The sequence below is a fragment of the Phodopus roborovskii genome, unplaced genomic scaffold, assembly GCF_943737965.1.
Source record: "Phodopus roborovskii unplaced genomic scaffold, PHOROB, whole genome shotgun sequence".
Lineage (NCBI taxonomy): Eukaryota > Metazoa > Chordata > Mammalia > Rodentia > Cricetidae > Phodopus > Phodopus roborovskii.
The window spans coordinates 13,725,934-13,750,323 of record NW_026126433.1 but is presented as its reverse complement, the minus strand read 5'-3'; the positions used below and the strand labels follow the sequence as shown (position 1 = coordinate 13,750,323).

The 24,390-nt window shown below is 35.6% G+C and overlaps 1 protein-coding gene across 1 annotated transcript in view; it reads right to left on the bottom strand.

The window, feature by feature from the left end:
• Positions 1-1,120: 1,120 nt before the first annotated feature.
• Naaladl2 (N-acetylated alpha-linked acidic dipeptidase like 2) overlaps positions 1,121-24,390 on the bottom strand; it is a 659,654-nt gene continuing 636,384 nt past the window's right edge. Inside the window, exon 14 of the mRNA XM_051185714.1 lies at positions 1,121-1,319. Within this exon, the coding sequence (XP_051041671.1) occupies positions 1,121-1,319 (199 nt within the window). The remainder of the gene's footprint in view (positions 1,320-24,390) is intronic.

The following is a 24,390-nucleotide window of genomic DNA, read 5'->3' as shown; positions in this document are numbered from 1 at the left end:
AGATTTTTTTTTAACAAGTGGCATGCCTATTTACTGTTTTTATCTTTGTCACTGTGATGGATAACAAAGGTAGAAGTATTAAATTTTTTCCTGCATTTATAGTATTTGTTGACAAAAACAAACATCTCTTTTATAGTAAGGTTTGTTTAGCCAATCATATAAAACATTAAGATGCATTTGAAGAAAATTTTAGCTTTTAAAATACAAACTGTGCTATTTTTCCGTTGAAGTTATATAGGCTTCTGTTAAAACCATTTTATAACAAGAGGTTGTAGGAAAGATGTAAGGGGGAGGAGCAGACATTAGCCTATTCCCTGTTTCTGTCATTACATCAGAAACAAGAGAAAGTAAAGTAAAAACTGTGCTCTTCCTTGTCAAATGTACAGCATTGCTAAAGTTCACGTAACATCAACTGAACCAATTTAAGGTTTTCAAAACTTGTTGTCTCAGGAAAAATTTGCATTTAAATTGCTCTATCCAGTTTCTTGGGGGTTCTTCCCCTTGGAATGTTTATGGCTCTTTTTTTCATTAGTGCTTACAAAATACAACTTCATAACCAGTGCATTACTACATCTAGCTGTGTCAAGAAGAGGAAATTCATTTTCAAATAGAAACATTCAAAGTGGATCAGGGTATCAATTACTCATTCAAAACGCATTATTTCTTCATATTGAAGAGTTAATAGAAAAGTTGTCTCAAACCTCATCAGGTCTCCATGTCTGACATAGAAGTTCAGCCACTGGAGATTTCACAAGTGAGAATGCTGACATTCCTCCACATTCCACATGTCCATAGTGGTGAGGATGTCAAGAACATCTTAACCCTCCCACCAGATTTTTTTTATTTATAAAAATACAGCATATTTCTCTATAATAGATGATTGCTGTTACATACTGAAGTTGGGATATAAGAAAATACTTAATATATGCAAAATGTCCTTTCTCATGTAAATTTAAAATTAGGTACACAAACACACACACACACACACACACACACACACACACACACACACACACACAAAACAAAAACCAACCCAACAAACACAAGCAAAAAATAAAACAGAGACATTTCTGTGTAATAGTAAACAAACTTTAAAAAATGAAAAATACTGAGTATTTTCTCAGTTCTTTTCAACCAAGACATTCTCAAACACATCCAATCCTGCTTTAAAAGAAACTTGAGCTGAATTAATGCTATTTAGCACATCAGAGAGGGCCTCTTGAAAGGTTTCATTGGATGCCAGCGGACTGCAGTGCTCCCAAGCCTCCTTGAGAATGGAAAACTGGATTGTCTTCCCATCAAGGTGGTACAGGATATTTCTAAAAGAAACATGAAATAGTAAATGTTTATTCACAACTATCAAAACTTTATCAGAAATAGTGTAATAAAGCAAATAATGTCTGCAAAATAATGAAGAAATTATAAATAATACAGCATTACTATTTTTCAACACATAATGAGTGAATGCATAGAGATGTGGTTCATGGGTAGGATCAGAGGTCATCAGGCAGTATATGTTTCCTGATTGAAGCATGAAATGCTGAGGCATATCATAAAGGGGATTTCCAAAAATTTGATTGAGATTCTTGCTAAGCTTCTAGATCTAATTACCAGGAAATATAGAGGATAGAGTTGTTAAATGATAGCACAGTGTATCTTAGCACATTGTTGAGTATGGAAAAATGAGTCAGTATATTATACAAATAAAAAGAACTGGTAAAGCATGAACCTATAGCAGAGTGTTACTGGGCCTTATTTTATCAACACAATGGGCTAGAGAATGCTTTGCCAAAGTAGCTACCCCATGCATCCTTGGCCTCCAGGAGTAGATAACAGTGGCTTCCTTGTAGTAATGGTTAGATTTTAGACTTTTTTTTTTAAGCTTACTTGCCACAGCTCCCAAGAGAGTCTTACTGAGGGCTTATCTCATTCAGGCTAATCTATGGTCATATCTGTGGAGAACTGTTTCCATTGTGTCTATTGATGTGGGAAGACCCATCCTTCTATTGAAGTCAGCATTCCTAGACTGAGGTACTGCAAGTTTCTGTCACCTTGATCAGTCAGTCATGAATATTAATCAAGAATTCTGACATAAATCCTTTCTGCCTAGTATTGCTTTTTTATCAGCGTATGTTATTACAGAAATGCAACTGAAACTAGGACTCCATTATTTATAAGAAACAGCAATATCTTAAGGCTTTCACATAGTATTCCTACTAGAGCAAAAATGACTCCAACTGCAAATAAAAAGTGTACACTTTGCTTTAAAGTGATTTTAATGGAGAGTGGATACTGGAATTATAGACAGTACATGGAGAATCAAATTGATTGTGAGTAAATAACTGTTGAAGCTGAATAATGGAATTATACTATTCTCTTTCATTTCACGTGTGGTTGACCTCTAGAATATACCTTTACAGTTTTGAAGTGTGTAATTAAACAGTGTCATGTAACCTATCCAGATGCTTGAGGAAAAAAAAATTGAGTATGGTATGGTATGTCTAATAGTCCTTCATTCATCAGTAGATAAAGGTATTTAGGCAGAATGTTATACTACTTAACATAGCTTAACACTGGATTTTTTTTATAACACAGGTGTAATACTACAGTGAGCTACCCCCATAGGTATTTCTTATCAAGAAAAAGAGACTAAACTTATTGTTTTCAAGAGGAACCCAATGCAAGTTTCTAAACATGAGAGAATGGGGTTAGTTTTTATTTTTAAACCAGCACTGGACAGAAAGACCACTGAGACAGAAAATTGATAAAATCACAAGTTGATAGTTTAGTTTGAGAAGTTAGAAAGATGGCTATTGCATGGCATTTACTTATATTTCTCCCTGGCATTAAGTCCACAATGATAAAGAATGAGATTGTTACTTTCTTGTTTGTTCATGCTTCTCTGCCTCTGCTTTCCGGAACTTCCAAATACATATTTGTGGTGGGTACTAAGATTTGAATTCTACACAACCCCATATAAAATCTGAAAAATTGTATTTTCTTGGCATGAAGAGCTCTTCTCTAATATTGGCTACACCTTCTTTCTCTTCTATTGCTTGGCCATATCCTCCAAGGATATATTATGATGTTGCTGCCATACACTACATGGTAAAGAATTTTTATACTCTTTTAAGGTTGACTCAGTTAACAAGAGAAATGTCTTAGTTATGGTTTTCATTGCTAAGACAAAACACCATGACAATATACAACTTTGGCAATAAAGAATTTGTTGCATTTACACTTCTATATCATGGTTCATCATTGAAGGAAGTCAAGTCAGGAACCTGAAAGAAGAAGCTGAATCAGAGTCCATGAAAAATGCTGCTTTAAGGTTTGATGGCCATGACTTGTTCCGCCTGCAGGCTAATAACTTCAAGAGCACAGGCACAGGGGTGGCACCACCAGCAGTGAGTTGGGCCTTCCTATATCAATCAACCAAGAAAATGTATAATAGATAGGATTATCTACATGCCTGTCCAATAGAGGCATTTTCCTGATTAGGATTCTCTCTTCCCAGGTGAGCATAGCTTGAATCAAGTTGCAGTAAAATCTGTCCAGCACAGGAGGCCTTCAGTTTTCCTGGCTTGAACATAGTTCAGAGGAATCTACTGACTATACTACTGCTACTGTAATTCAATTGTTTTTCATTCTAAACTTTAAGAGACTACCTTTTTATTATTATAGAGAATGTTCAGATAATTATGAGTACATAGTAGGCTTAAATTAAAATCTGATTTCAGTTTTCAAAATTATCATATGACAGCTCTATTCTGTTTTTGAGGAATCTCTACTGGTTTCCTAAGTGGCCGGAGAAATGTATATTCCCCAAAGCAACATATAAGCATCTCTTTCTCCTCATCCTGTCAACATCTGTTATTTTCTTGATTTTTAATTAGCTGACAAAATAATAAATAGTTTTCCTTCTGGGGTTTTCATACTATTTTGAGTTAACTTCTTCCTCCTTGGCACTCCCCCCCTCTTTGCTGTTCCCTTTATTCTTCTCTTTGAAGCCCCCTTTTCTCCAGTACAATGAGCCCATTTCCTGCCTTTACTAATATTGAGTCCCACCTGGACCCGTATAGTTCACAGTTACATTTCATGGTCCGCATATGACATAGTAACTATGATATTTGTCCTATCAGGGCCTGGATTACTTCACTTAATATAATACTTTCTAGTTCCAACCATTTTCTTACAAACGTTGTGATTTCATTTTTATCTATACCTTATTCAAGGGGTATTGTAAACATGTGGCACATTTTCTCTATTGATCTTTAAATAAGTAGCCTGGCTGATTCTGTGTCCTTGCTATTGTGAAAAGAATACTGATAAACATGGAAGTTGAATTATCTCTGTAGAAGCATGTATACCCAATGGGTTTACAGATGGGCTATCTGGTAATATTTTGCTTTGTTCAGTTGTTTGATTGAGACCTCCACATTGACTTAATTAGTTGACATTTCTACTAATATTTAATAAGGGTTTTCTTCTTCTCATCTTCACCAGAATTTGTGCTGTTTTCTTAAATGATAGATATTTAAAATAAGATGAGACAGAAACTCACAATTTAATTATGATTGTATGGTTTGAACACTTTAAAACTATTTATTAGCCATCTACATTTTATCTTTTGAGAACTGTCTGTGTATTTCACTGATTCATTTGTTGATTATGTGTGTATATATATTTTTCAGTTCATCATATATCTGATATATTAACCTCTTAACTGAAATATAGTTAAGATTTTCTCCCATTCTATAAGCAATTGACAGCTTTTTTTTTTTTTTTTTTTTTTTTTTTTGCTATGCAGAGCCTTTTAAATTAATGTAATCCCATTAGAGTCTATTGGGTTTCTTTCCTTGCTATTGGGTTCAATTCAGTAATGTGTTGCCCCTAATACAAATTGAAGTATTTCTAGTTCTGGCAGTCTTGCTAAATAAACTTGATTCTCGATCTTGTTTTAATCTGTGTTTCCCTATGGGTGAAGTATTTTGAATATTTGCTTAATTTCCTGGTATTCACCCTAAATGTGTGTAGGACATCAAAGTAAACACATAGAAGTTAGAGAATGAGTAGGATTAATGGAACCTGTGAAGATAGGAAGATGACTGCAGTTAAATTACAGGATACTAGAATGAAATGCCTTTATGAACTGCATTACTATTTATAACCAACCCTCTAAAGTTAAAAAGAGAAAAAAGTTATTTGAGTGATAAACAACTCCATATTCAATACCCTTGGATATTATGCCTTTGTGAAGCAAACATAACATCATATCAGTTAAATACAACAGTGTAAGCAAAACATTCTAGATGATACTGTATTTGGATTCAAGATTTAATTTTTTTTTTTTTTGCATGGGCAAACTATTCTAGATAGACTTAGATGACCATTGCAAAGTGGCAAATGAACTTTGAGACATGTTTCAGCAAGAGCTCACCTAGTGGACAAGATCTCTCCAGTTCCCTGAAGCACAGAGGAGCAGCACAAACTACCTATGGCAATGGGAACAGTTCTCCTGCCTCATAACCCAGCCTGGTGTCCTGAAATACATAATATTACCCCACACTGGCTACAGATCTTTGATACAGATGGAAAACATGTTATATTATCACGTTCAAAATATATGACAGTGAGTCTAATTAAGCCCCAAGACATCAGACTGCCTTGGTCTAAGATGCAGTGGACCCATTTCCAGGAGTAGTAAATCCTCTACAAGAAAATTTAACTTTTTCTTTTCTCACAGGTTTTGAAATTACAATGGAGCCCACCCAAGGCAGTAGAAAAAGGGATAGTGAAGGACAGGGAGTTATCACTTAGTGGTGACTAAGATACAATTAGATGGGAACAAGAATATTCATATGCTGTATCAGTGACACGGCCATAACAAGTGTCTTACTTAGGGTTTTCATTTCTTTGAAGAGACATCATCACCAGGAAACAGAAAGTGAATTGTCTCACTGTCCATGGCTTCAGCATATATGAAATCTCAAAGTATGCCTCTACAATGACATACTTCTTGCAACAAGACCATACCTTCTTTAACAAAGCCACATCTCCTAACAGTGCCACATCCCTTGGGGACCATTTTCATTCAGACCACCACATTCCACTTCCTGCCCTCCAAATGCTTGTAGCCATATCATAATGCAAAAGTGTACTGAGTCCAACTTCTAAATCCCCATGGTCTATAACAGTCTCAAACCTACTTAAAAATCTGAAGTTCAAAGTGTCTTCTGAGATTCTTACAATCTCTTAATTCTAATATCTTGTAAAATCACAATCAAATAGTAGATAATACACTTCCAACATGTAATGGCACAGGATAGGCATTACCATTACAACTTGAAGGGAAGAGAGCCCAGTGAAGGAATACTGGACCAAAGCAAACCCCAAACCAGCTGGGCAAACTCCAAACTCTGCATCTCTCTGTCTGATGCCTGATGTTGGATCTCCAACTACTTTGAGCTTTGTTGACTACAACATGTTTCTTTCCCTTGGGCTGGTTCTACTCCCTGTTAGCAGCTTTCTTTGGCAGGTATCCCACAACTCTTGCAAGTCCAAAATCTCAGGTTCTCTGTAGTGGCAAATTGTTCTTCCAATATATCTGTGGTACTGGTCTTAGGATATGCTTTTGGTGTGTAGACATTATCCCTTATAAAGAGGAGAGTTCTAGCTCTCTGGTCTCAACATAATATATGGCATCATCCTGTACCTACAGGGACAAAAGGCCACAGCTGTTATTTACCTTAAGTGTGTGAGTGTGCCCCAAATAACTGCTATTCTTTCATTCAGGCATTCATGTACCTTCTTAATCTGTCATCAGGTCTCCAAGGCAATCTAGGTTTCACTTTCAAAGCTGTACACAATGGCCTATCTAAGATCACACATGGCTAGTGGCAGGCTTTTCTTAGTCACAGGGAAAAATTCTATAATAAGCCTTTTCTGTATTGTCTAAAGCTTGAACCAGCTGGCTGAAGACATCAAGTTATGCTGCTTGCTGGAGTTGGAATATGGCCCCTTGCTAAATTACATCTTCAACAAAATTCTGTTGTCAGTGGTTGTCTTCACTGGCTAAGGTTGGCTGTCCTGACTCTCAATCTGTAGACAAGACTGACATCAAACTTGGAAGTTTGCCTTCCTCTGTCACATTCTTCACCAAAATATCACAAGAATGACCTGTAGGCAACATACTAAAATTTTTTTCCTCTAAAACCTCTCAAGCCAGGCCCCAAATTCAAATCACAATTACCACCACTGTCTTCCATGATCCTACTGGTATGGTCCATTAATCAATGCTTACAGATTTCCCCTGCTTTCCTAACACAAAGTACCAATGTCCAAATTCATCTAAAACAAAACCATGAAAAGCACATTACAACAATACTCCAGTCCCTCGTACTGACTTTTGTCTTAGCAAGGCTGTCTATTGCTGTAAAGAGTCACCGTGATTACAGCAACTTTTTTAAAATTTAGTTTTATTTTATTTATCTTTTTTTTAATTTTAAATACCAGCCACAATTTCCCTTCCTACTTCTCCTCCTACCTCCTTTCTACCCATCTTCACTTCTCAGAAAGGGTAAGACCTCCCACAGAAGTCAACAAAGCATGGCATATCAAATTGAGGCAGGACAGAGCTCCTCCCCCATGCATCAAGGTTGAGCAAAGCATATCATTATAGGGAATAGATTCCAAAATGTCACTCATGTACCAGGGACAGGTCCTGGTCCCACTGCTGGGGCTCCACAAACAGATCAAGTACCTACATGCAGATAACTTTCTTATAAAGGAAAATTTTAATTGGGCCTGGGTTGCAGTTTCAGAGCTTTAGTCAATCATCTTCATGGTGGAATGCAGGCAGAAATGGTGCTGAAGGAGATGAGAGCTCTGCATCTGATCTGCAGGAAGCCAAGGCAATTTTGTGCTACAGGGAGTCTAGCTTGAACATTAAGAGACCTGAAAGCCCACTCCTATCATGACAAATGTCCTAAAACAAGGCTACATCTACTCCATAAAACCATACCTTCTAATAGTGTGGCTTCCTATGGAGCCATTTTCTTTTAACCTACCACAGCAAATCTCTCAAAAAGCTGCAGGATAAGATTGTGAACCTGTTTACCATTAAGAGTTAATAAATGTTTGAGGTTTTAAATGTGTGTAGGTTAATTAATATACTATAAACCTAGGAAATATTTTTACTGTCATATATAAATATATATTTACATATACACAGACAAACAAACACACACACACACACACACACACAATTTTGGGCTCATTGTGAGGGGCATTACACATATCACAATGCAAGCATGAAGATGAGATGAAATGTGGCATTTAATTCTCTTCTTCCACTATACTATGTGTATTCTACAGATCAAATTTAGGTCCACTGGTCTTTATCCACTGAACCATCATTGTAGCCCAATATTAACAGATATTATCCAATGGTTTAAAACTTTGTGAATTTAAAATAAAAACAAATAATTACTGAAGCAGCTTAACTGAGGTTCCTTAAAAATAAATTTTCTTAACTAAAAAGGAGACCAATACTGGACAAAATCCAACACCCCTTCATGATAAAGGTCTTGAAGAAATAACAGATAACAAGAACATAACTAAACATAATAAAAGTAATATACAGTAAACCAGTAGCCAACATCAAACTGAATGGACAGAAGATTAAGGCAATTCCTCTAAAATCAGGAACAAGACAAGGCTGCCCACTCATTCCATATCTCTTTAATATTGTACTTGAAGTTCTAGCTAAAGCAATAAGACAACATAAGGAGATCAAGAGGATACAAATTGGAGAGGAAAATTTCAAACTGTCACTATTTGCAGATGATATGATAGTTTGTATAAGTGACTGAAAAACTCTACCAAGGAACTCCTACAGCTGAAAAACACCTTCATCAAAGTGGCAGGATACAAGATAAATTAAGAAGAAAAAGTCAGTAGCCCTACTATATACAGACAATAATTGGGCTGAGAAAGAAATCAGAGAAACATCAACCTTTACAATAGCCACAAACACCAAAAAATATCTTGGGGTAATGCCTACCAAACAAGTGAATGTAATGAGTAGGTTCTTCTGCCGGCCACTGGTCTTGTCCCACCACCGCACCAGCCCCAAATACCACACTAAGACTCTGTATTTGATATAATGCTGTTGGCCAGTTATTTGTTTCTTATTGGCTAGTTCTGTTAATCTAAGTACTTCCATCAATCCAGACCCCGTGCATGTGGGTCTCTGTTAGAAGTCCTTGGCAGTTATGGGACCTCTGACTGCGAAACCAAGATGTTTCCATGGTGCAGGAGAGGAATGTGGGAGCACATTCCACATGGTGGGATACTCCCTTAACCTTAAGACAGGAGGGAAGGACTAGGCCCTACTCCAAATGACTTGACTGATTTTGATGGTCCCACCTGGAAGGCCTCATACTCCCTTTAGGAGCCAGGTTGGGAGTTGGTGGGTATGGCAGGATGGGAGGGAAAGGGAACTAGTATCAATATGTAAAATAAGAAAAAAATTTAAAAGAAAAAAATTAGTAGGTGTTGAACCACACTTAGTTGAGAGAGAGAGAGAGAGAGAGAGAGAGAGAGAGAGAGAGAGAGAGAGACCCATGGAGGGGGAAAAAGAAAAAAAGAAAAACCATTAATCCAGAAGTAAAGACCCAAATAAGGGATATTCTGTGCTACTGGAATTATGTTCAGGAAACGGTCTTCTATACCAGTTTGTTCAAGGGTACCTTCTACTTTCTCTTCTAAGAATATATCCTTTAATGTGATTGAGAAAGAGTCTCTCTATAACAGAGCTCATTGAGTTGTCAACAGAGATAAACATGTCTGCACACAAAGAATCTTCTGTGAATCCAAATAGGGAGAGAGAAGGTAGACCAAGCTTTTAGTGACTCTTAGAATCCCATACTTGGACTAGAAGCTGAAGTTGCTGAGCACTCTCCTTGCTTTCATGTCTTTAGTCATGCATTTTTACTCTCATTTTAATCGATGCAATTTTCTTTCCATCTTACTTACAAGTGTATAGATTCACAACCTACATGTCAAGATGTACACAACTGCATTGCTTTCCTATTTGGAACCATCTATGTTTCCATTTTGAATGCCATAGATAGGATCTGTCACTCTCTGTAATGGATAATATTGATTGCACACTTAGCAGGATCTAGGTGACAATTCTAGTTGAAAAACCTATGAAATGGTTTCTAGATTAGGTTACCAAGCATTCAAACATATCAAAGACTTTCTAGACTGAATAAATTGAGAGGGTAAAAATGACCTTTTCTGTGGCCAGCACCATTCCACGGCCTGGAGTATCAGTCTGAATTAAAAAGAAGAGAGTGAGCGCAGCACGACATATATTGTTTTCTGTTTTCTGACTATAGACAAAATGTGACTTCCCCACCACAATGGACAACTCTAAAACTGTAAGACAAAAAGGAGTCCCTTCCCATTTTGAGATTGCTTCTTCTCAAGTGTTTTTTTTTTTTTATAGGAAGGAGATAAGAGCTAATAAATCTGTCAAGAACAATATTATTTGAATACCCCATAGGCTCATGATAATTAGTAGGCATATTTTTCTTTACATTTCATAGCCCATATGTTCACAATTTTTCTTTTACGTCTTTTTAGGTGCTTCCTTTACTTTTGATAGTCAATAATACTCGGGCCAATGGAACCTAAAATATATGAGCATTTATCTTCACATATATTCAAATATAATGAGAAAAATGTGAATTATTTTTTTGAGGAAGTTTGTTCTAAATACAATAGTTCACAGTTTAGGTATATCTATTTAAATAAATAAGTCATTCAACCAATATTATTAGATTTGCTCATTCTACTCAGCAGCCCATACTAAACTTCTAAGATGAGTTTTAGGTACTATGTTAGATATTAAGGGTACCAAAATAAGTTTGCTGATACCAAGCACTAAATGGACAACTTTATATGTCATTTTAATTTTTTGGTGTTTTTATAATAGTTTAAATTATTATGGGGGAGATAATTAGTCAAATTAATCAATTTCAAAGTTATTTAAGGTATAGATATACTTTGTTATGAATTTAAATAATTATTTTTAAAACACTGTTCTGGATTCAAAGTGTTGTGAGACTCTTTGATACCAACTGTGTTATTTAAGATAAGCACTTCAAAATCATCAGGAAATTGTAATATTTGCCTAATTGTTTTAGAAGGAAAGTACACACCAAGTATAGTGATTGACAGAAAAGCTGTGTACACTGTTATCAAGTGTTTCAAATATATACATTTTAATGCACAAGCATTCTAGTGCAAAATCACTCACAAACTAGAGAATTAATTTTTTATTTCAAGTCAATTTTCTTATAGTGTTTCTTAATGAGTAAATGTGCTGACAATTATTGATGTGTTACTCTGTTGCTATATTTATTGGGTTCAGGAATAAATTTTCTGCAGTGAAAATGGACGTCATCTGTAAAGATTTACTTAGTCTACATGACATCCTACATTCAGTCCCTACTACTGGGAGCAGGAAAAATAAAAGCATTTCCTTTTAATCTGAAGATATGAGTGTATAAACAATTTATTGTGCCAGTATTTTGAAGTACTTGTTTACTATGTGTAAGTCATTAGGACAGCCATGCAATTTATAAAATACTTAAGTAAAATACCTGATTTTTTGTAACCATGAAAATTTTTTCAAAATGTTAATTATGAAATAGACAACTTTTAATTGATTCTGTAAAATTAGAATATGAAAACAAACTCAAAATTTACATAACAACATAAATGTCATTTTAGACTTTGAAAACTCTAAATGAAGAGCCTCATCCATCTACAGGCCAAGAAAATCAGAGGGTGAAAGTGTTCTCAAAACTACTAAAACACAATATCTATGTGGTTATGACAATAGGAAATAGGCATGTTCAGATTAATAATATATTCATGCAGTTTTTTATGTGTACAGTATACCTGTAGTTTCATGTTTGACGCAATATTTTATAGAAGTATGAAAAGATAATCAGAACCAGGGAAGAAGAAAAGAAACAAAGGAAGGAAACTGTCATAGTTTGAGTAAGATCCTCCTGAATAAAAATCCGGGTGATGACACTTATTTGTGAAAACCCATATTGTCCCTACTGCATAAATTCCCACTCTCGTATGACACTACTGCTCTCTCAGTATTGCCTCTCCCAACAAGACTCTTGATCTGTAACTCACAGGCATAATCTGACACTACCTTGTTTTATTTAACTACTCATTGCAACAACGAAATGCAAGAAATGACAATTTAAAAGTACCATTTATTTTGCCTCACATTTTACATGAAATATCATGGTGGCAGAATTGTAAGATGACTAGTCTTACTACATCTCATTTGGGAAGGCATTAAGATGGATTCCTGAACATTTCACTCCTTCCTCTTTGAGGCAGTTTGAGACTGCAGCCCATAAAATTTTGAAGGACACATTTAGGGATGATTTTCTCAACTCATTTACTGATTAAGGAAATTTCTATATTAAAAGAAATGCTCTCATAGTCATAACTAGAAGCTTGCCTCCTAAGTGATTCTAGATTTTCGTAAACTGGTGATCAATATTAACCATCATATACCTCAAATAGTTGCCTTTGACTTTTAAGGTTTTATGTCATAAGAATATTTTAGCCTATATTTTATGACTATTGTCTTAGACTTGTGTTACTCTGGTAAAAAACTTTGAACAAAAGAAACTGGTGGGGATGGCGGTGAATTTATTTCTTCTTAAAGTTTATATTACATCATCTAAGGATGTCAGTGCAGAACCATGTGTTAGTTTGAATGAGAATGGCTATAGATCTACAGGCTCACATGTTTAAATACTTTGTCCCAACTGGTGACGATGTTTCAGAAGGATTAAGAGGTATGCCATTTTAAAAGAGGTGTACCACTTTTAAATGGTGGTCAATTTACAGCCTCAAAATGCTGTCACCATTCCAAATGTTAATATAAAATACTCCCACACCCCCTTACCAACAAATGCTTTTCCTGCTTTCATGCTTTTTCTCTACGAGAATGAACTCTAACCATCAGAAACCATTATCCCAATAAAATGCTTTCTTATAAAGTTGCTTTCATCATGGTGTTTTGTCAGAGCAATAGAAAAGTAATCAATCCTGTAGACAGGAACTGATGCACAGGTCATAGAATAGCATTCATTATGGTTTGTTCCTCATGACTTGCTCAGTTTGCTTTCTTATAGCACCTAGGATCAAAACCTCAGAATGGTACTGCCCATAGTGAACTGGAACTTCCCACATCTTCAATAAAGAAAAAGCACCAAAGGGTTGCCCATGGGCCAATCTCATAAAAGCATATTTTCAATTGTGGCCCTTTCTTCCAAAGTGACCTTAGCTTGTGTCAAGGTATCAAGGTGACATAAAGCTAGACAGCACACCTGTCTTCTAATAAAGGTACAAAGCAGCTGAATGTATTTGCTTATTGTGGGGGAGAAGACAGAAACTGCTTGTGACTGTATTCCAAAGATTTCCTTCATTGAGAAGGAAGTTCTGTATCTAGACTTTGAAAATCATTTCAAAACAGCAACGCACAGATTTTTAAATTTTATTTCAACAATGTTCTTTATAGAATCATCCTTCATATTGCTCCTCTAATATAGAGAACTTTTCTGCTTTATGCTCAGTGTTCGTGCTCTATAATATTATCACAGAGGTTATTAAATTTAGTGTGAATTGGAACATCCTGAGACACTTCAAATTGCTTAGTGGGATAGGGTGATGGCTCACTGCTAAACTCTTGTGATGCAAGCTTGAGGATCCAAGTTCAGATCCTGAAGACTCTTGAAATTCCTGGGTGGGCACAATAGCCCGGTTGTGATCCAGTTTCAGATTTCTGGGATGGGGATTTCCAGAACCAGCTGGCTTGCTAGACTAGCAATGTCTACATGCTCTGGATTTTACTGAGACTGTGCTTAGATAAGGTGGAATAGACATTATAGAAAATTCTGGACTTTGAGAATCCAGCCACACAGATACCCATAATCACCCACACATACGCATACGCATATACATACACATGTACAATACACACATACACAAGGGTAAAAACATCTGCTGAAAAGATGTAAACACAGCAAATTCTAGATGCCTTGTGTGACTCCATAGTTTTTTTTTTTTTTTGTCTTCTGTTCTATATATTAACTATACCATGACACATACTTCCCAGGTCCTCAGTGAGTTCTGCATTTAGCAAGAGATCTTGTTTTTGTCCCCAAGCCACTTTTCCCAAAGAAATGTTTAATTATATAGAATGCTTGATTTAATTAACACTTAAAAACAGTAACATTAAATATTCAGGAAATAATGATTCCATCAATGTGACCCTGAATGTTTTGGAAGAGTAATAAAGAGTAGTAACTGATACATGAAGTATCACTGAATTATATTTGAAAAGACAAATGGGAAGATTGCTGGAAAAGGAAGGGAGATAGTAGAAGACAAAGGACAAAGCAGCTTTCAGATTGCTTTGCAAGTGCCCATTTTTTTGTGCTAGAGTGAGGAACTGGAAACTAGAATGCTTAGGATCATGTATTACCCATGCGATTTATACAACTAAAGAGATTTGGAGTTGTAATTCTCTGAATAATACCTAGAGAAAGGTCCAAAATACCATTGGCAAATGTTTAGTTAAACTACTCTTTCAAACATCTTAACATCTACTGATTAAGTCTGTGCTGGATTTGCAAAGAATGTTAACCTTCTCAACAAGATGTAACTTCATCTTGAATTCTAGTGTAAGAGGGTCATGGATTGACAGTCTATGTGCAAGGTAAATTAGACACTGTTTGGGTAACCAAAGGAAAAGAGGGTAGTATTTTCTAGATTTCTGTATACAGACTCTGCTTCACTACGATCCACTAGTCCATCTTCTTGGTAACCAGCCATGGGTTTCTCAGTTAATTGGCTATATTATGCAAATTATCAAAATGAGTGAGAAATTCATAATGATTTTTTTCTATAAATCAGTTGGTACCACTCCATTGACTTCTTCTAAATTTTATATAGTAAGTCCTTTGTCTATTCTACTTATAAAATATGAATTCATTAAATAACTGCTGAAATTTTCTTTTACTAATTGTACTAGACTGTGTTTTTCTTTTTAAAGAAATGACCCAATTTGTTCTTAACTAACTTAAACTAAAAATAATTAAAATTTACATATATTTTATTTAATAACTATATTTTAGGTATGTTTAGAAATCATTTTGCAAGATCTAAGTGTCACTATCTAAAAGTTTTATTGCTATTGACTTTTACAATTAATGCTTTTCTCTTTGTCTACAGTCTTATTTCTGGAATTTTAACATTTAATTACACAAAAAATAATAATAATGCGATTGCCTCTGAGTTGTTCCCTTTGGAACTATAGAATTAAGTTGAGAGGAAAGATGTTCATGCATTCTTTGAAATACCCATGCTGGCACATGTGAACTTGATATTTGTTCCATACTCAGTGAAAGTTCTGTCAGACATATTAATCTGATATCCTCAAACCAATACCATTCAGTGACTTGTGAGGTACACAAAGATCAGTACCTCTTGAAGCAGAATATGTCCTTAGCCCAAATCAGACAGTGGCAGGGAATCTGCAAGATGATTTTACAGTCTTACTAAACATAGGACAATGTCATATATGTAATATTTAAGATACAGAATTTTGGTATTTTTAGGACTTGGAGAAGACAAATTCAAAAACATTTGCATTTTGGTAGGAACAAAAGAAAGCATATAGTTGCTCTGAATCACAAAAATAAATGGAGAAAAATTTAAATGTATATATTTTTTGAGTTTCTCTACTCACCTCCAGAAACAGAAATATTTTCTTTATTTTTCTTATGGATTTTGAAAATTGTTTTTCAATTCCCAGATGCAGATGAGGAAGAGTTATAACCAAAGCTATTGCTATTATTCTACAGTTCTGAATAAATAAAATCTTTGAGGACAACAAGCTCCACACACTTTACCCTCCTGTGGTTTTATGAGCACATAAAGCATCAGCTCAGAGAAGACTTATGCATGAGAGCATGTGGAAACTATTTCTTATTCATTCTTGCTATTTTTGTTGTTATTGCTTGCATATACATTTATACATTTTAAGATATGTACATGTATGTGTACTTATTCATGGTTACCTGTTCAGATTCAATACACATATTTGTCATACAGGTATGTGTATGCAAGTATACAAGAATAGATGCATATATATATATATACATATATGAACATATGCATATACATATATGTTCATATATGTATATATATGGTGTTTGAATGTCACTTCAATAAGCTATAAGACATTTTATGTCTCCTTTCCCAAATCCAATATCTGAAGTAAAAACTGATATTGTAGTGTAAATTACTGAAGACAAAAGTTTCTTTCCCACCAAACCCTTCAACCATAAATAAGCACACAAAAACATATTAAGTATTAAACTATTGGCTGAAGGCTAGGGCTTCTTCCTGGCTAGCTCTCTTTCTCTTAATTTTAACAGATAACTACTAATCTATTTATTATTACATAGCCTTATCTTTCCAGAGAACACCTGGCACATCCCATCTTCCCAGTTTCTACATGGCATCTTTCAGCAGAGCCTCTTTGCCTCTCTCCCCAGCATTCTTCTTGTCTTATATCCCTGCCTATACTTTCTGCCTAGCTATTATTCAATTAGTATTTTATCCATCAACCAATAAGAGAAACATATATAAAGAAGGAGACACCCTCATCATCTTTTTGTAGATTAAAGTTTCTGTCCCACTAGGCCTAGCCACTCTTCAGTCCCAAATAAGCACACAGACACATATTAATTAGTAAACTGATGGCTGATGGCTAGGGCTTCTTACTGGCTAGCTTTCTTTTAATTATTAACTCATTAATACTAATCTATGTATTTCTACATGGCCTTTTCTTACCACAGAGCACCTGGCATCTCTCGGTGACCTCCTTCCTCTCTTGCCAGGATTCTCCTCATCTCCTAGCCCCACCTAGCTTTCTGCCAATATTGGGCAGCCAGTGTTTTATTCATCAACCAGAAAGAGAAGCACATATAAAGAAGGACTCCCCCAATCAAAGAAAAGTGTTAGATAGTAATGAAAATAACAATGAAAATCAATAAAAATAAACATATTATTCTGTTCTGAGTGACAAAAAACTGATTATGTTGATAGTTTCTGGTCACCAATGAAATATGTGAATTCACAAAACTAGATATGAGAGTTGTAGTACAAACTGTATAAATACTTATTCTCAGATCCTCATAGTTTATTTTCCATTCTAAGGGCAATCTTCAGATCTTAACTTTAAATATGTTTCTTAAATTAATAATAATTTCTTAACAGACACAATTATAGTAGTTACCCTACCACATTAAATACCACAGGAGTCAACTGTTCCCCTCAATTGTAAGCTTTGTATTATATAAGACCCCTTTCAAGCTTCTCCCTAGTGTGTTAGGGCAATATAAAATGGAAAAATTTGAGAACAAATATGAATTTGAAATTATTAGTAGGAAAAAAGGGCTAGTTACTAAGTTCTATGCCACAAAACCATGTCCATTGAGTGTAAACACATGTTCTTTCCTATACAAAGATGTGGCTTACCCCGAAAAACTATATCCCTCACAGAAGCAGGCTATTTAGAGGGCTTTGTTTTGAGCTAGAAAATGCGTGAAACATAATAGAAAACAGAAAGACCTTTGATTTTACCTGTTCTAGAATGCAGGGTAGATAATATTTCTGTATGAAAGGTGCTCCCTTTGTACAAGAAGGAAAATTCTTCTTATCAGCCACACAGGAATAGAGGCCAAACTAAAATCTGTTAAACTGCTCTTGGCAGCTAATCAAAAATTTCCTAGTCACTTTCACAAAATTGACTGTCATAAGCCAATCTTGTTGTTCTCATGATTGTTTTTCTCAATATACTGTTTTTGATGTGTTTTGTTTTGTTTTGTTCAATGCAATATGGAAGTTCTTTGCATTAACTTTGACTCTATATTTCCTTTTTCAACACCTCCATGAAGGTCTATGAAATTTTAATACATAAAATGTTTTTCCTTTTTTTTTTTTTTTTGTTTTTTTTTTTTTTTTGTTTTAGTTTGTCTTAGGCAAATTTAAACTTAGGTCCATGCAGAAACCTTTCTAGGTGTAGAAATAAATCTATATCCTCTGCACCTATAAAGCAAGCCTTCAAACTGATGTCTTACTACCAGGTCCTCACCCCATAAATTTGCCTATTACAGCTAATGTAACCTAGTACTTCTTTCAGTCCCTTGAGAAATAGGAAACATTTACTCCTACTGCCTTCAGTGGTTGCAATGGCTAACTGAGCTATAACATGCACATTACTTAGCATGATGCTTGGCATGTACAAAAATGTTCTTTAACATTACTTGTTGTTCTAATATTTGGGGATTTCTCTTTCACAGACATGCACCTTCCACCTCCCTTCACTTCAAAATGACTATGACTTATTACTTCTGGATCATACAATGACTTCTCTTGAACCAAAAATCTTTCATTCAGATATTCTAAGGGAACAAAAGAGCACTTCCATGATCTTGGCAAGATACAACCTGTTCCATTCGCATAGAACCACACATCCTTTCATATGTGACCATAACAACAATAGAAAGGGATACCTCATCCCTTACCAGACTTCACTCTGCTCGTTTAATGCTGCATATTTTCTGTATAAAATATAATGACCAAATATTTATAATGTCCAGTTTAAGCCCCATAACAAATGTCGCCTTGTCCTCTATTCAACCAATAATTCAACTCTATTAAATAACTTCAGATTTTTCTTCTAAAGGCAAATGTTGGCATTTTATCATGGAATAGAAAATTTACAAAGAATTTTGGCATCTTTAAAATGTGTATGCAATTTTAATTTAAAATGTGTATGATGGGGCATGTCCTTCTGTATATAAGTTTCTCTTATTGGTTGATGAATATAAAACTGTTTGGCCAATAGAGGCAGGAAGATAGGCGGGCTGGGAAACAAGGAGATTTCTTGGAAAGGTTGGCAGAGGGAGACTGCAAAAAGATACCATGTGGCAGAGGAAGGAGGAACAGGTCCAGGCCCTTCTCCAGTAAGCCAAGAAGAGGTGAATATACTTAGATTAATAGAAATGGGTTAACAATTAAGACAGAACTAGCCAATAAGAAGACCTAGCCATTGGGCAACCTTTTAATAATTAATATAGCATCTGTGCATTTATTTGGGGCTCACAAGTATTTGTGGGACCTGGTGGGAAAGAAAACTCCAGGAACATGTGTATGAAATTCTAAACAATGAGACTTCTGATTACTACTGATATGTACTGTACTCCTGGATATGCACAGTTGGTTAAAATGTTGATATATGCAATAGTTAAAACACTGAGGTAAATTTTCATCCTAAGAATGCATCTTGAGGTTCACATACAAACTAATAACAGTAGATGATTTTGTGCAATATTAAAGGTTCAGTGGTAATTATGTGAAATTTTCCTTTTGACCTAGAATATAACCACTGATTCTTAGAAAAGTACGGAGCAAACATCTGGCTTATGCTCTGGATGAAAAAGAATGAGGCTGACATGCTTCTGGTAGGAACCTATCTACTTATGATAAAGTTGACAGAGTTCTCCTCAGTGGACAATAATGGGTTGATAATATCATCACAGCACTGACCATTTTGTAACTCTTAATTGCCACTTGCCTATCTATAGCTAGAGATCCTCAAGATCAGATTGTTTGTTTTTCACAGTACGTGCCCCCAGCTTTCCATTAAGGAAATACCAAAGAAGTCTCATAAAATACTTTAATTTTGGAAGTTATTTACCATTTATATTCTGAGCATTTTGCATATTTATCTCACATAATCTTCTAAACAACTCAATATGAGGATCACTGGCATATATATTTTTTTTTTTATAGAAAAGGAAACCAGGGCAGACTAATTGCTGTATCCAATAGCCATGTCCTTTGCCCATCATAGTAAAATTTGGCAATGCTCATGGCTTAAATTGTTTTCATTTCAATATGTTCTGTTTATACACTTATATTACAATATCCCAACAAGTACAGAACTGGAACTCTTGCTGGAAAGACTGAAAAGCTGCCAATAGAAACAAGCACAGCAATCCTTTGTCAAACAGCCAAAGTAGAACCCATCTTAAACTCTTAATAATTCACAATTTCGTCTATAAAGAAACGGAAAATGTATTTTCTCCTCACTATGTGACAATATAGTGTTGGCTTAACAGTAAGGTTAGAGATACTTGCCTGAGGCTGTTTTCCAGCAAAAATGTGGTTTATCTTGAGTGTTAAACATTTGCCCACTCATCCTCAAATCATAAAATCTGTACCTTGCTACATAACAATATGAACTTGAACCAGGAGAAAATTTTCATGCTGGTACAGGCATTGTTCTGAGAGCAAGTAAGAGAAAAGGAGAGGAGGAAGATGAAGAAGGGAAGAGAGGTTATTGGACTCATGTGGCCTACATATATGTGCTTTCCATCTCTGGTTCTAGTACCTTCCTCACAGGTATCTGTCTGCCTTGCCTGTTCTGATGAAGAAGAAGTAAGTAGCATCATTAATTGGGATTTTAAGTACATTTTGTGCTTCTATACCAGAGCATGACTACCAAAATGATTAAGAAAGACAATGAATTAAATACTGACAGTTTTTCTAAGCAGCCAACAATCAAATAGCTTCCTCTACCAAAGATTTTTTTACAGCATCATAACAGGGCAGTGAGCATCACAAAGCCAAATAGTAGATAAAACAGGACATGAAGAATGTATGATAAATAGAACTAGTTTTTTTTTAACAATGCCTCAATACAAACCCAATCCCTTGAGAAAGGTAGGAATCCATTCATTTTTTTAATTTATTTTTTTCTAATTTACATATCAACCCCAGTTTCTCCTCCCTCCCCTTCTCTCACCACTGAGCATCCCAATTCCTACCCATCCACTTCTCAGAGGGAGTAAGGCCATCCTTGGGGAGTCAACAATCTGGCATACCAAGGTGAGGCAGAAACAAGCCCCTCTGCCCTGTGTCAAGATTAAGCAATGTATCCTACCATAGGGAATGGGCTCCAAAAAGCCAGTTCATGCATATATCCATCCCCTAACCACTGCAAGCCCCCAAGACAGATCAAGCTATGTAACTATCACCCTCATTCAGAGGGTATAGTTAAGACCCATGTAGATTCCCCAGACGTCATTACATAATTGCTAAGCTTCCACTAGCTTGGGTCAGCTTTCTCTGTGGTTTTCCCCATCATGGTCTTGACATTCCCCTTGTTCATATGATCCGTACTTCCTCTCTTCAACTGAACTCCAGGAGTTTAGCTCAGTGTTTGGCTGTAGTCACTGCATGTGTTTCCATCAGTTACTGGATGTAAGTTCCATGATGACAATAAGGGTAGTCACTAATTTGATTAAAGTGGTAAGGCTATTCAGACACTCTCTCCACTATTGCTAGGAGCCTTAAATGGTGTCATCCTTGGGGATTCTTGAGAAATTTTAGAGAACATTTTTCTCCAATACCATGATGACTCACTCTATCAATATATTTCTTTTATTACTTTCTGTTCTGTCCCTCCCCCAACTCAGTCTTCTTGATCCCTCATGTTCCCATCCCTATCTCCTCCATTCTACCTCCTCTCCCAGTTTACTCAGGGCCCTCCATGTGTGTCCATCTTAGGGTTTCCCTTTTGGCTTGGCTTCTCCGGGGTTATGGATTGTAGCCTGGTTATCCTTTGTTTTACCTCTAATTTCCCCTTATGTGTGAATACATACTATGTTTTTCTTTCTGAGTCTGGGTTACCTCACTAGGGATTGTTTGTTATAGTTCCATCCAAGGAATCATTTATAATCATAGATTTTCCTGACTTAATCTGTTCTTAAATTTGCACACTCCAGCACAATCCTAGTGGAAAACAAATTTCAATATAAAATTTGGAGAAGACATTGTAATCATATCAAATATTTTAGGAAATATTTTGAATAGCATATCTTAAACAAAACTAGAATATAAACTAAATCTTTGTAATGTTGATTTTGGAAGTAAAAATGCTTCATAATTTAAAAAATAGAATAAGTAGTTCAAATGTAAAAATTTCCTAATAGTAAACAATGAAGAGCAGATAGCCAATTTGTTCACTCTACTGACAATGAAAGAGATGGTTTCCAAACAAGACTAGATTAATAAATATATGTTAGTGACAAAGAGAAAACCATAGATTAGAATGTTACCAAAAGGAAAAGAGAGCTATAACAATGGCTGAAGGGATGACAGAGAGCTCAAGATCAAAGAGCATGGCTTGGGTTTGAGATATGAAGGACTGTACATGGGCCTTAGTGCAGAGTGTTTGCAAAGTGAAAATCATAGCAGAAGTCAGAGCTCTTTATGAATGCACACTTGTGCAGGTAGGATGATTATAAACACCGATGAGAAAATCCAGAAGAAATATCTGAAAAACAGATAAAATCAGGCTAGCTTTGGAAAGGATGCCTTTTTTCTTAATCTTAATTTCTTTATTGTGTGTGTGTGTGTGTGTGTGTGTGTGTGTGTGTGTGTGTGAGTGTGTGTGTGTGTGTGAGTGTGTGTGTGTGCACGCATGCACATGCACGCACACTCAGACGTGTGTGTGTGTGTGTGTGTGCATCTGTGTGTGTGCACGTATGTGTGAATGCATGTGTGTGGTGTATATTTTAGCATGCTTGCATATGAAGGCCAGACATAAATGTCAGTTGTCTGCCTCACTTACTCTCTGGTTTTATTCTTGAGACCAAGTCTCTCACTGAATTGGAGCTTGTCAATTCAGCAGTGCTGGTTGGAGAAGGCACTCTAGGGTTATCCTGTTTTCACCTCTTTGTTGCTGGGATTGCAGACACTCTGCTATTCCTGCCTTTTTACATAGATGCTGGGTATCTCACTTCAGGTCCTCAACTTTATTGACTCAGAAATCCCCTCAAAACCAGAAAAAAAAATATCATTTTTTTAGCCATAGAAAAACAGGACAATAAGATACACATATTATATAATTAAACACAAGCAAGAAGACAAATGTCTACTATGCAAGCTTTCTTAAAATATTCTAAACTTCATTTCAGTACTTGCTTGATGTTATTCACTCAGAACCCAGGTATGTGATATTCTGCCTAATTTGTGCTCCTATCTCTCCAGGCCTCATTCTCAAGATGGTGATGCACTCTGACTTTTCATTAGACTTTTATGGCAGCATCATATGATGACATTGGAACATATTTCTCTACATCTTTCTGATTGGGTACCTGAAATCATTTCACCTAATTTGCAGACTTCAATGAATGCAGACTAGTAGATTCTGCAAATTAGCAGAAGACTATGAACAAAATTTCATCCAGCTCTGAACTTGGTATGTAGAACAAAATAGGAATAGTACTGTTAACAACCTTAGTGGAACCATAAGCAAAGCAAATAGCCAATGTTTTTGTCATACTCCAGGAAAAAACATAAGATGACTTCAGAAGTTAAAAAGTTATATGGGGACTATTATATACAATCCAATTAGCATCAAAACAAATGATTTCAACTAAAATAGATTTATGTTATGCAAGGACAAATGAAATAAAGTGACTATATCATATTGGGTAATAAGTACTTTGATATTATTCATTTGTTTCATCTTGTTTGAAGTAGCACATACTAATTATTAAAAATGCTAATGTTCATTTTTTCTTTTCAAGAATATCTGTTCTGTATTTGGCATCCACCATTGATGGGAGATGTCATTCTGTAAATATGTTCCTCATACTGATTAATGAAAAATCACTGTTGGCCAATAGGAAAGCAAGATAGGTGGGAGAAGGAGACTAGAAAGAAAGAGGTAGTAGTAGGGAGGAGACCCAAGAGAGAGAGAAGAACGCCAGCCCCTCTCAAGGGTAAGATAAGTCTACATAGAAGTACTTAGATGAATAGAAATGGGTTAATATTTAAAACAAAGCCAACCAATTAGAAACTATTAATAGGCTAACAGCATTTATATTTAATACAGCATCTCTGTGTGTTATTTGGGACTGGCTTGGCACTGCCCAGTGGCAGTGACCACATCTCCAAGCCAGCAACATGCTGCTGGATGGCAGCAAGGGCCAAGGCAGTGAGCACAGCTCTCAGTTCTGGCGATAAAAGTACCGGCAGCCATCTTGGATAAACCAGAGCAGAAACAACTATGACTTTCATTTTAGCAATGTTGTTGTTTACCAGATAAAAGACTGGTGGCCACAATAAGATAAAGCTTTACAGTAAAGACAGATTCAGATTAAGAAAAACCTCTAAAGGTTTACAGTGTATTTT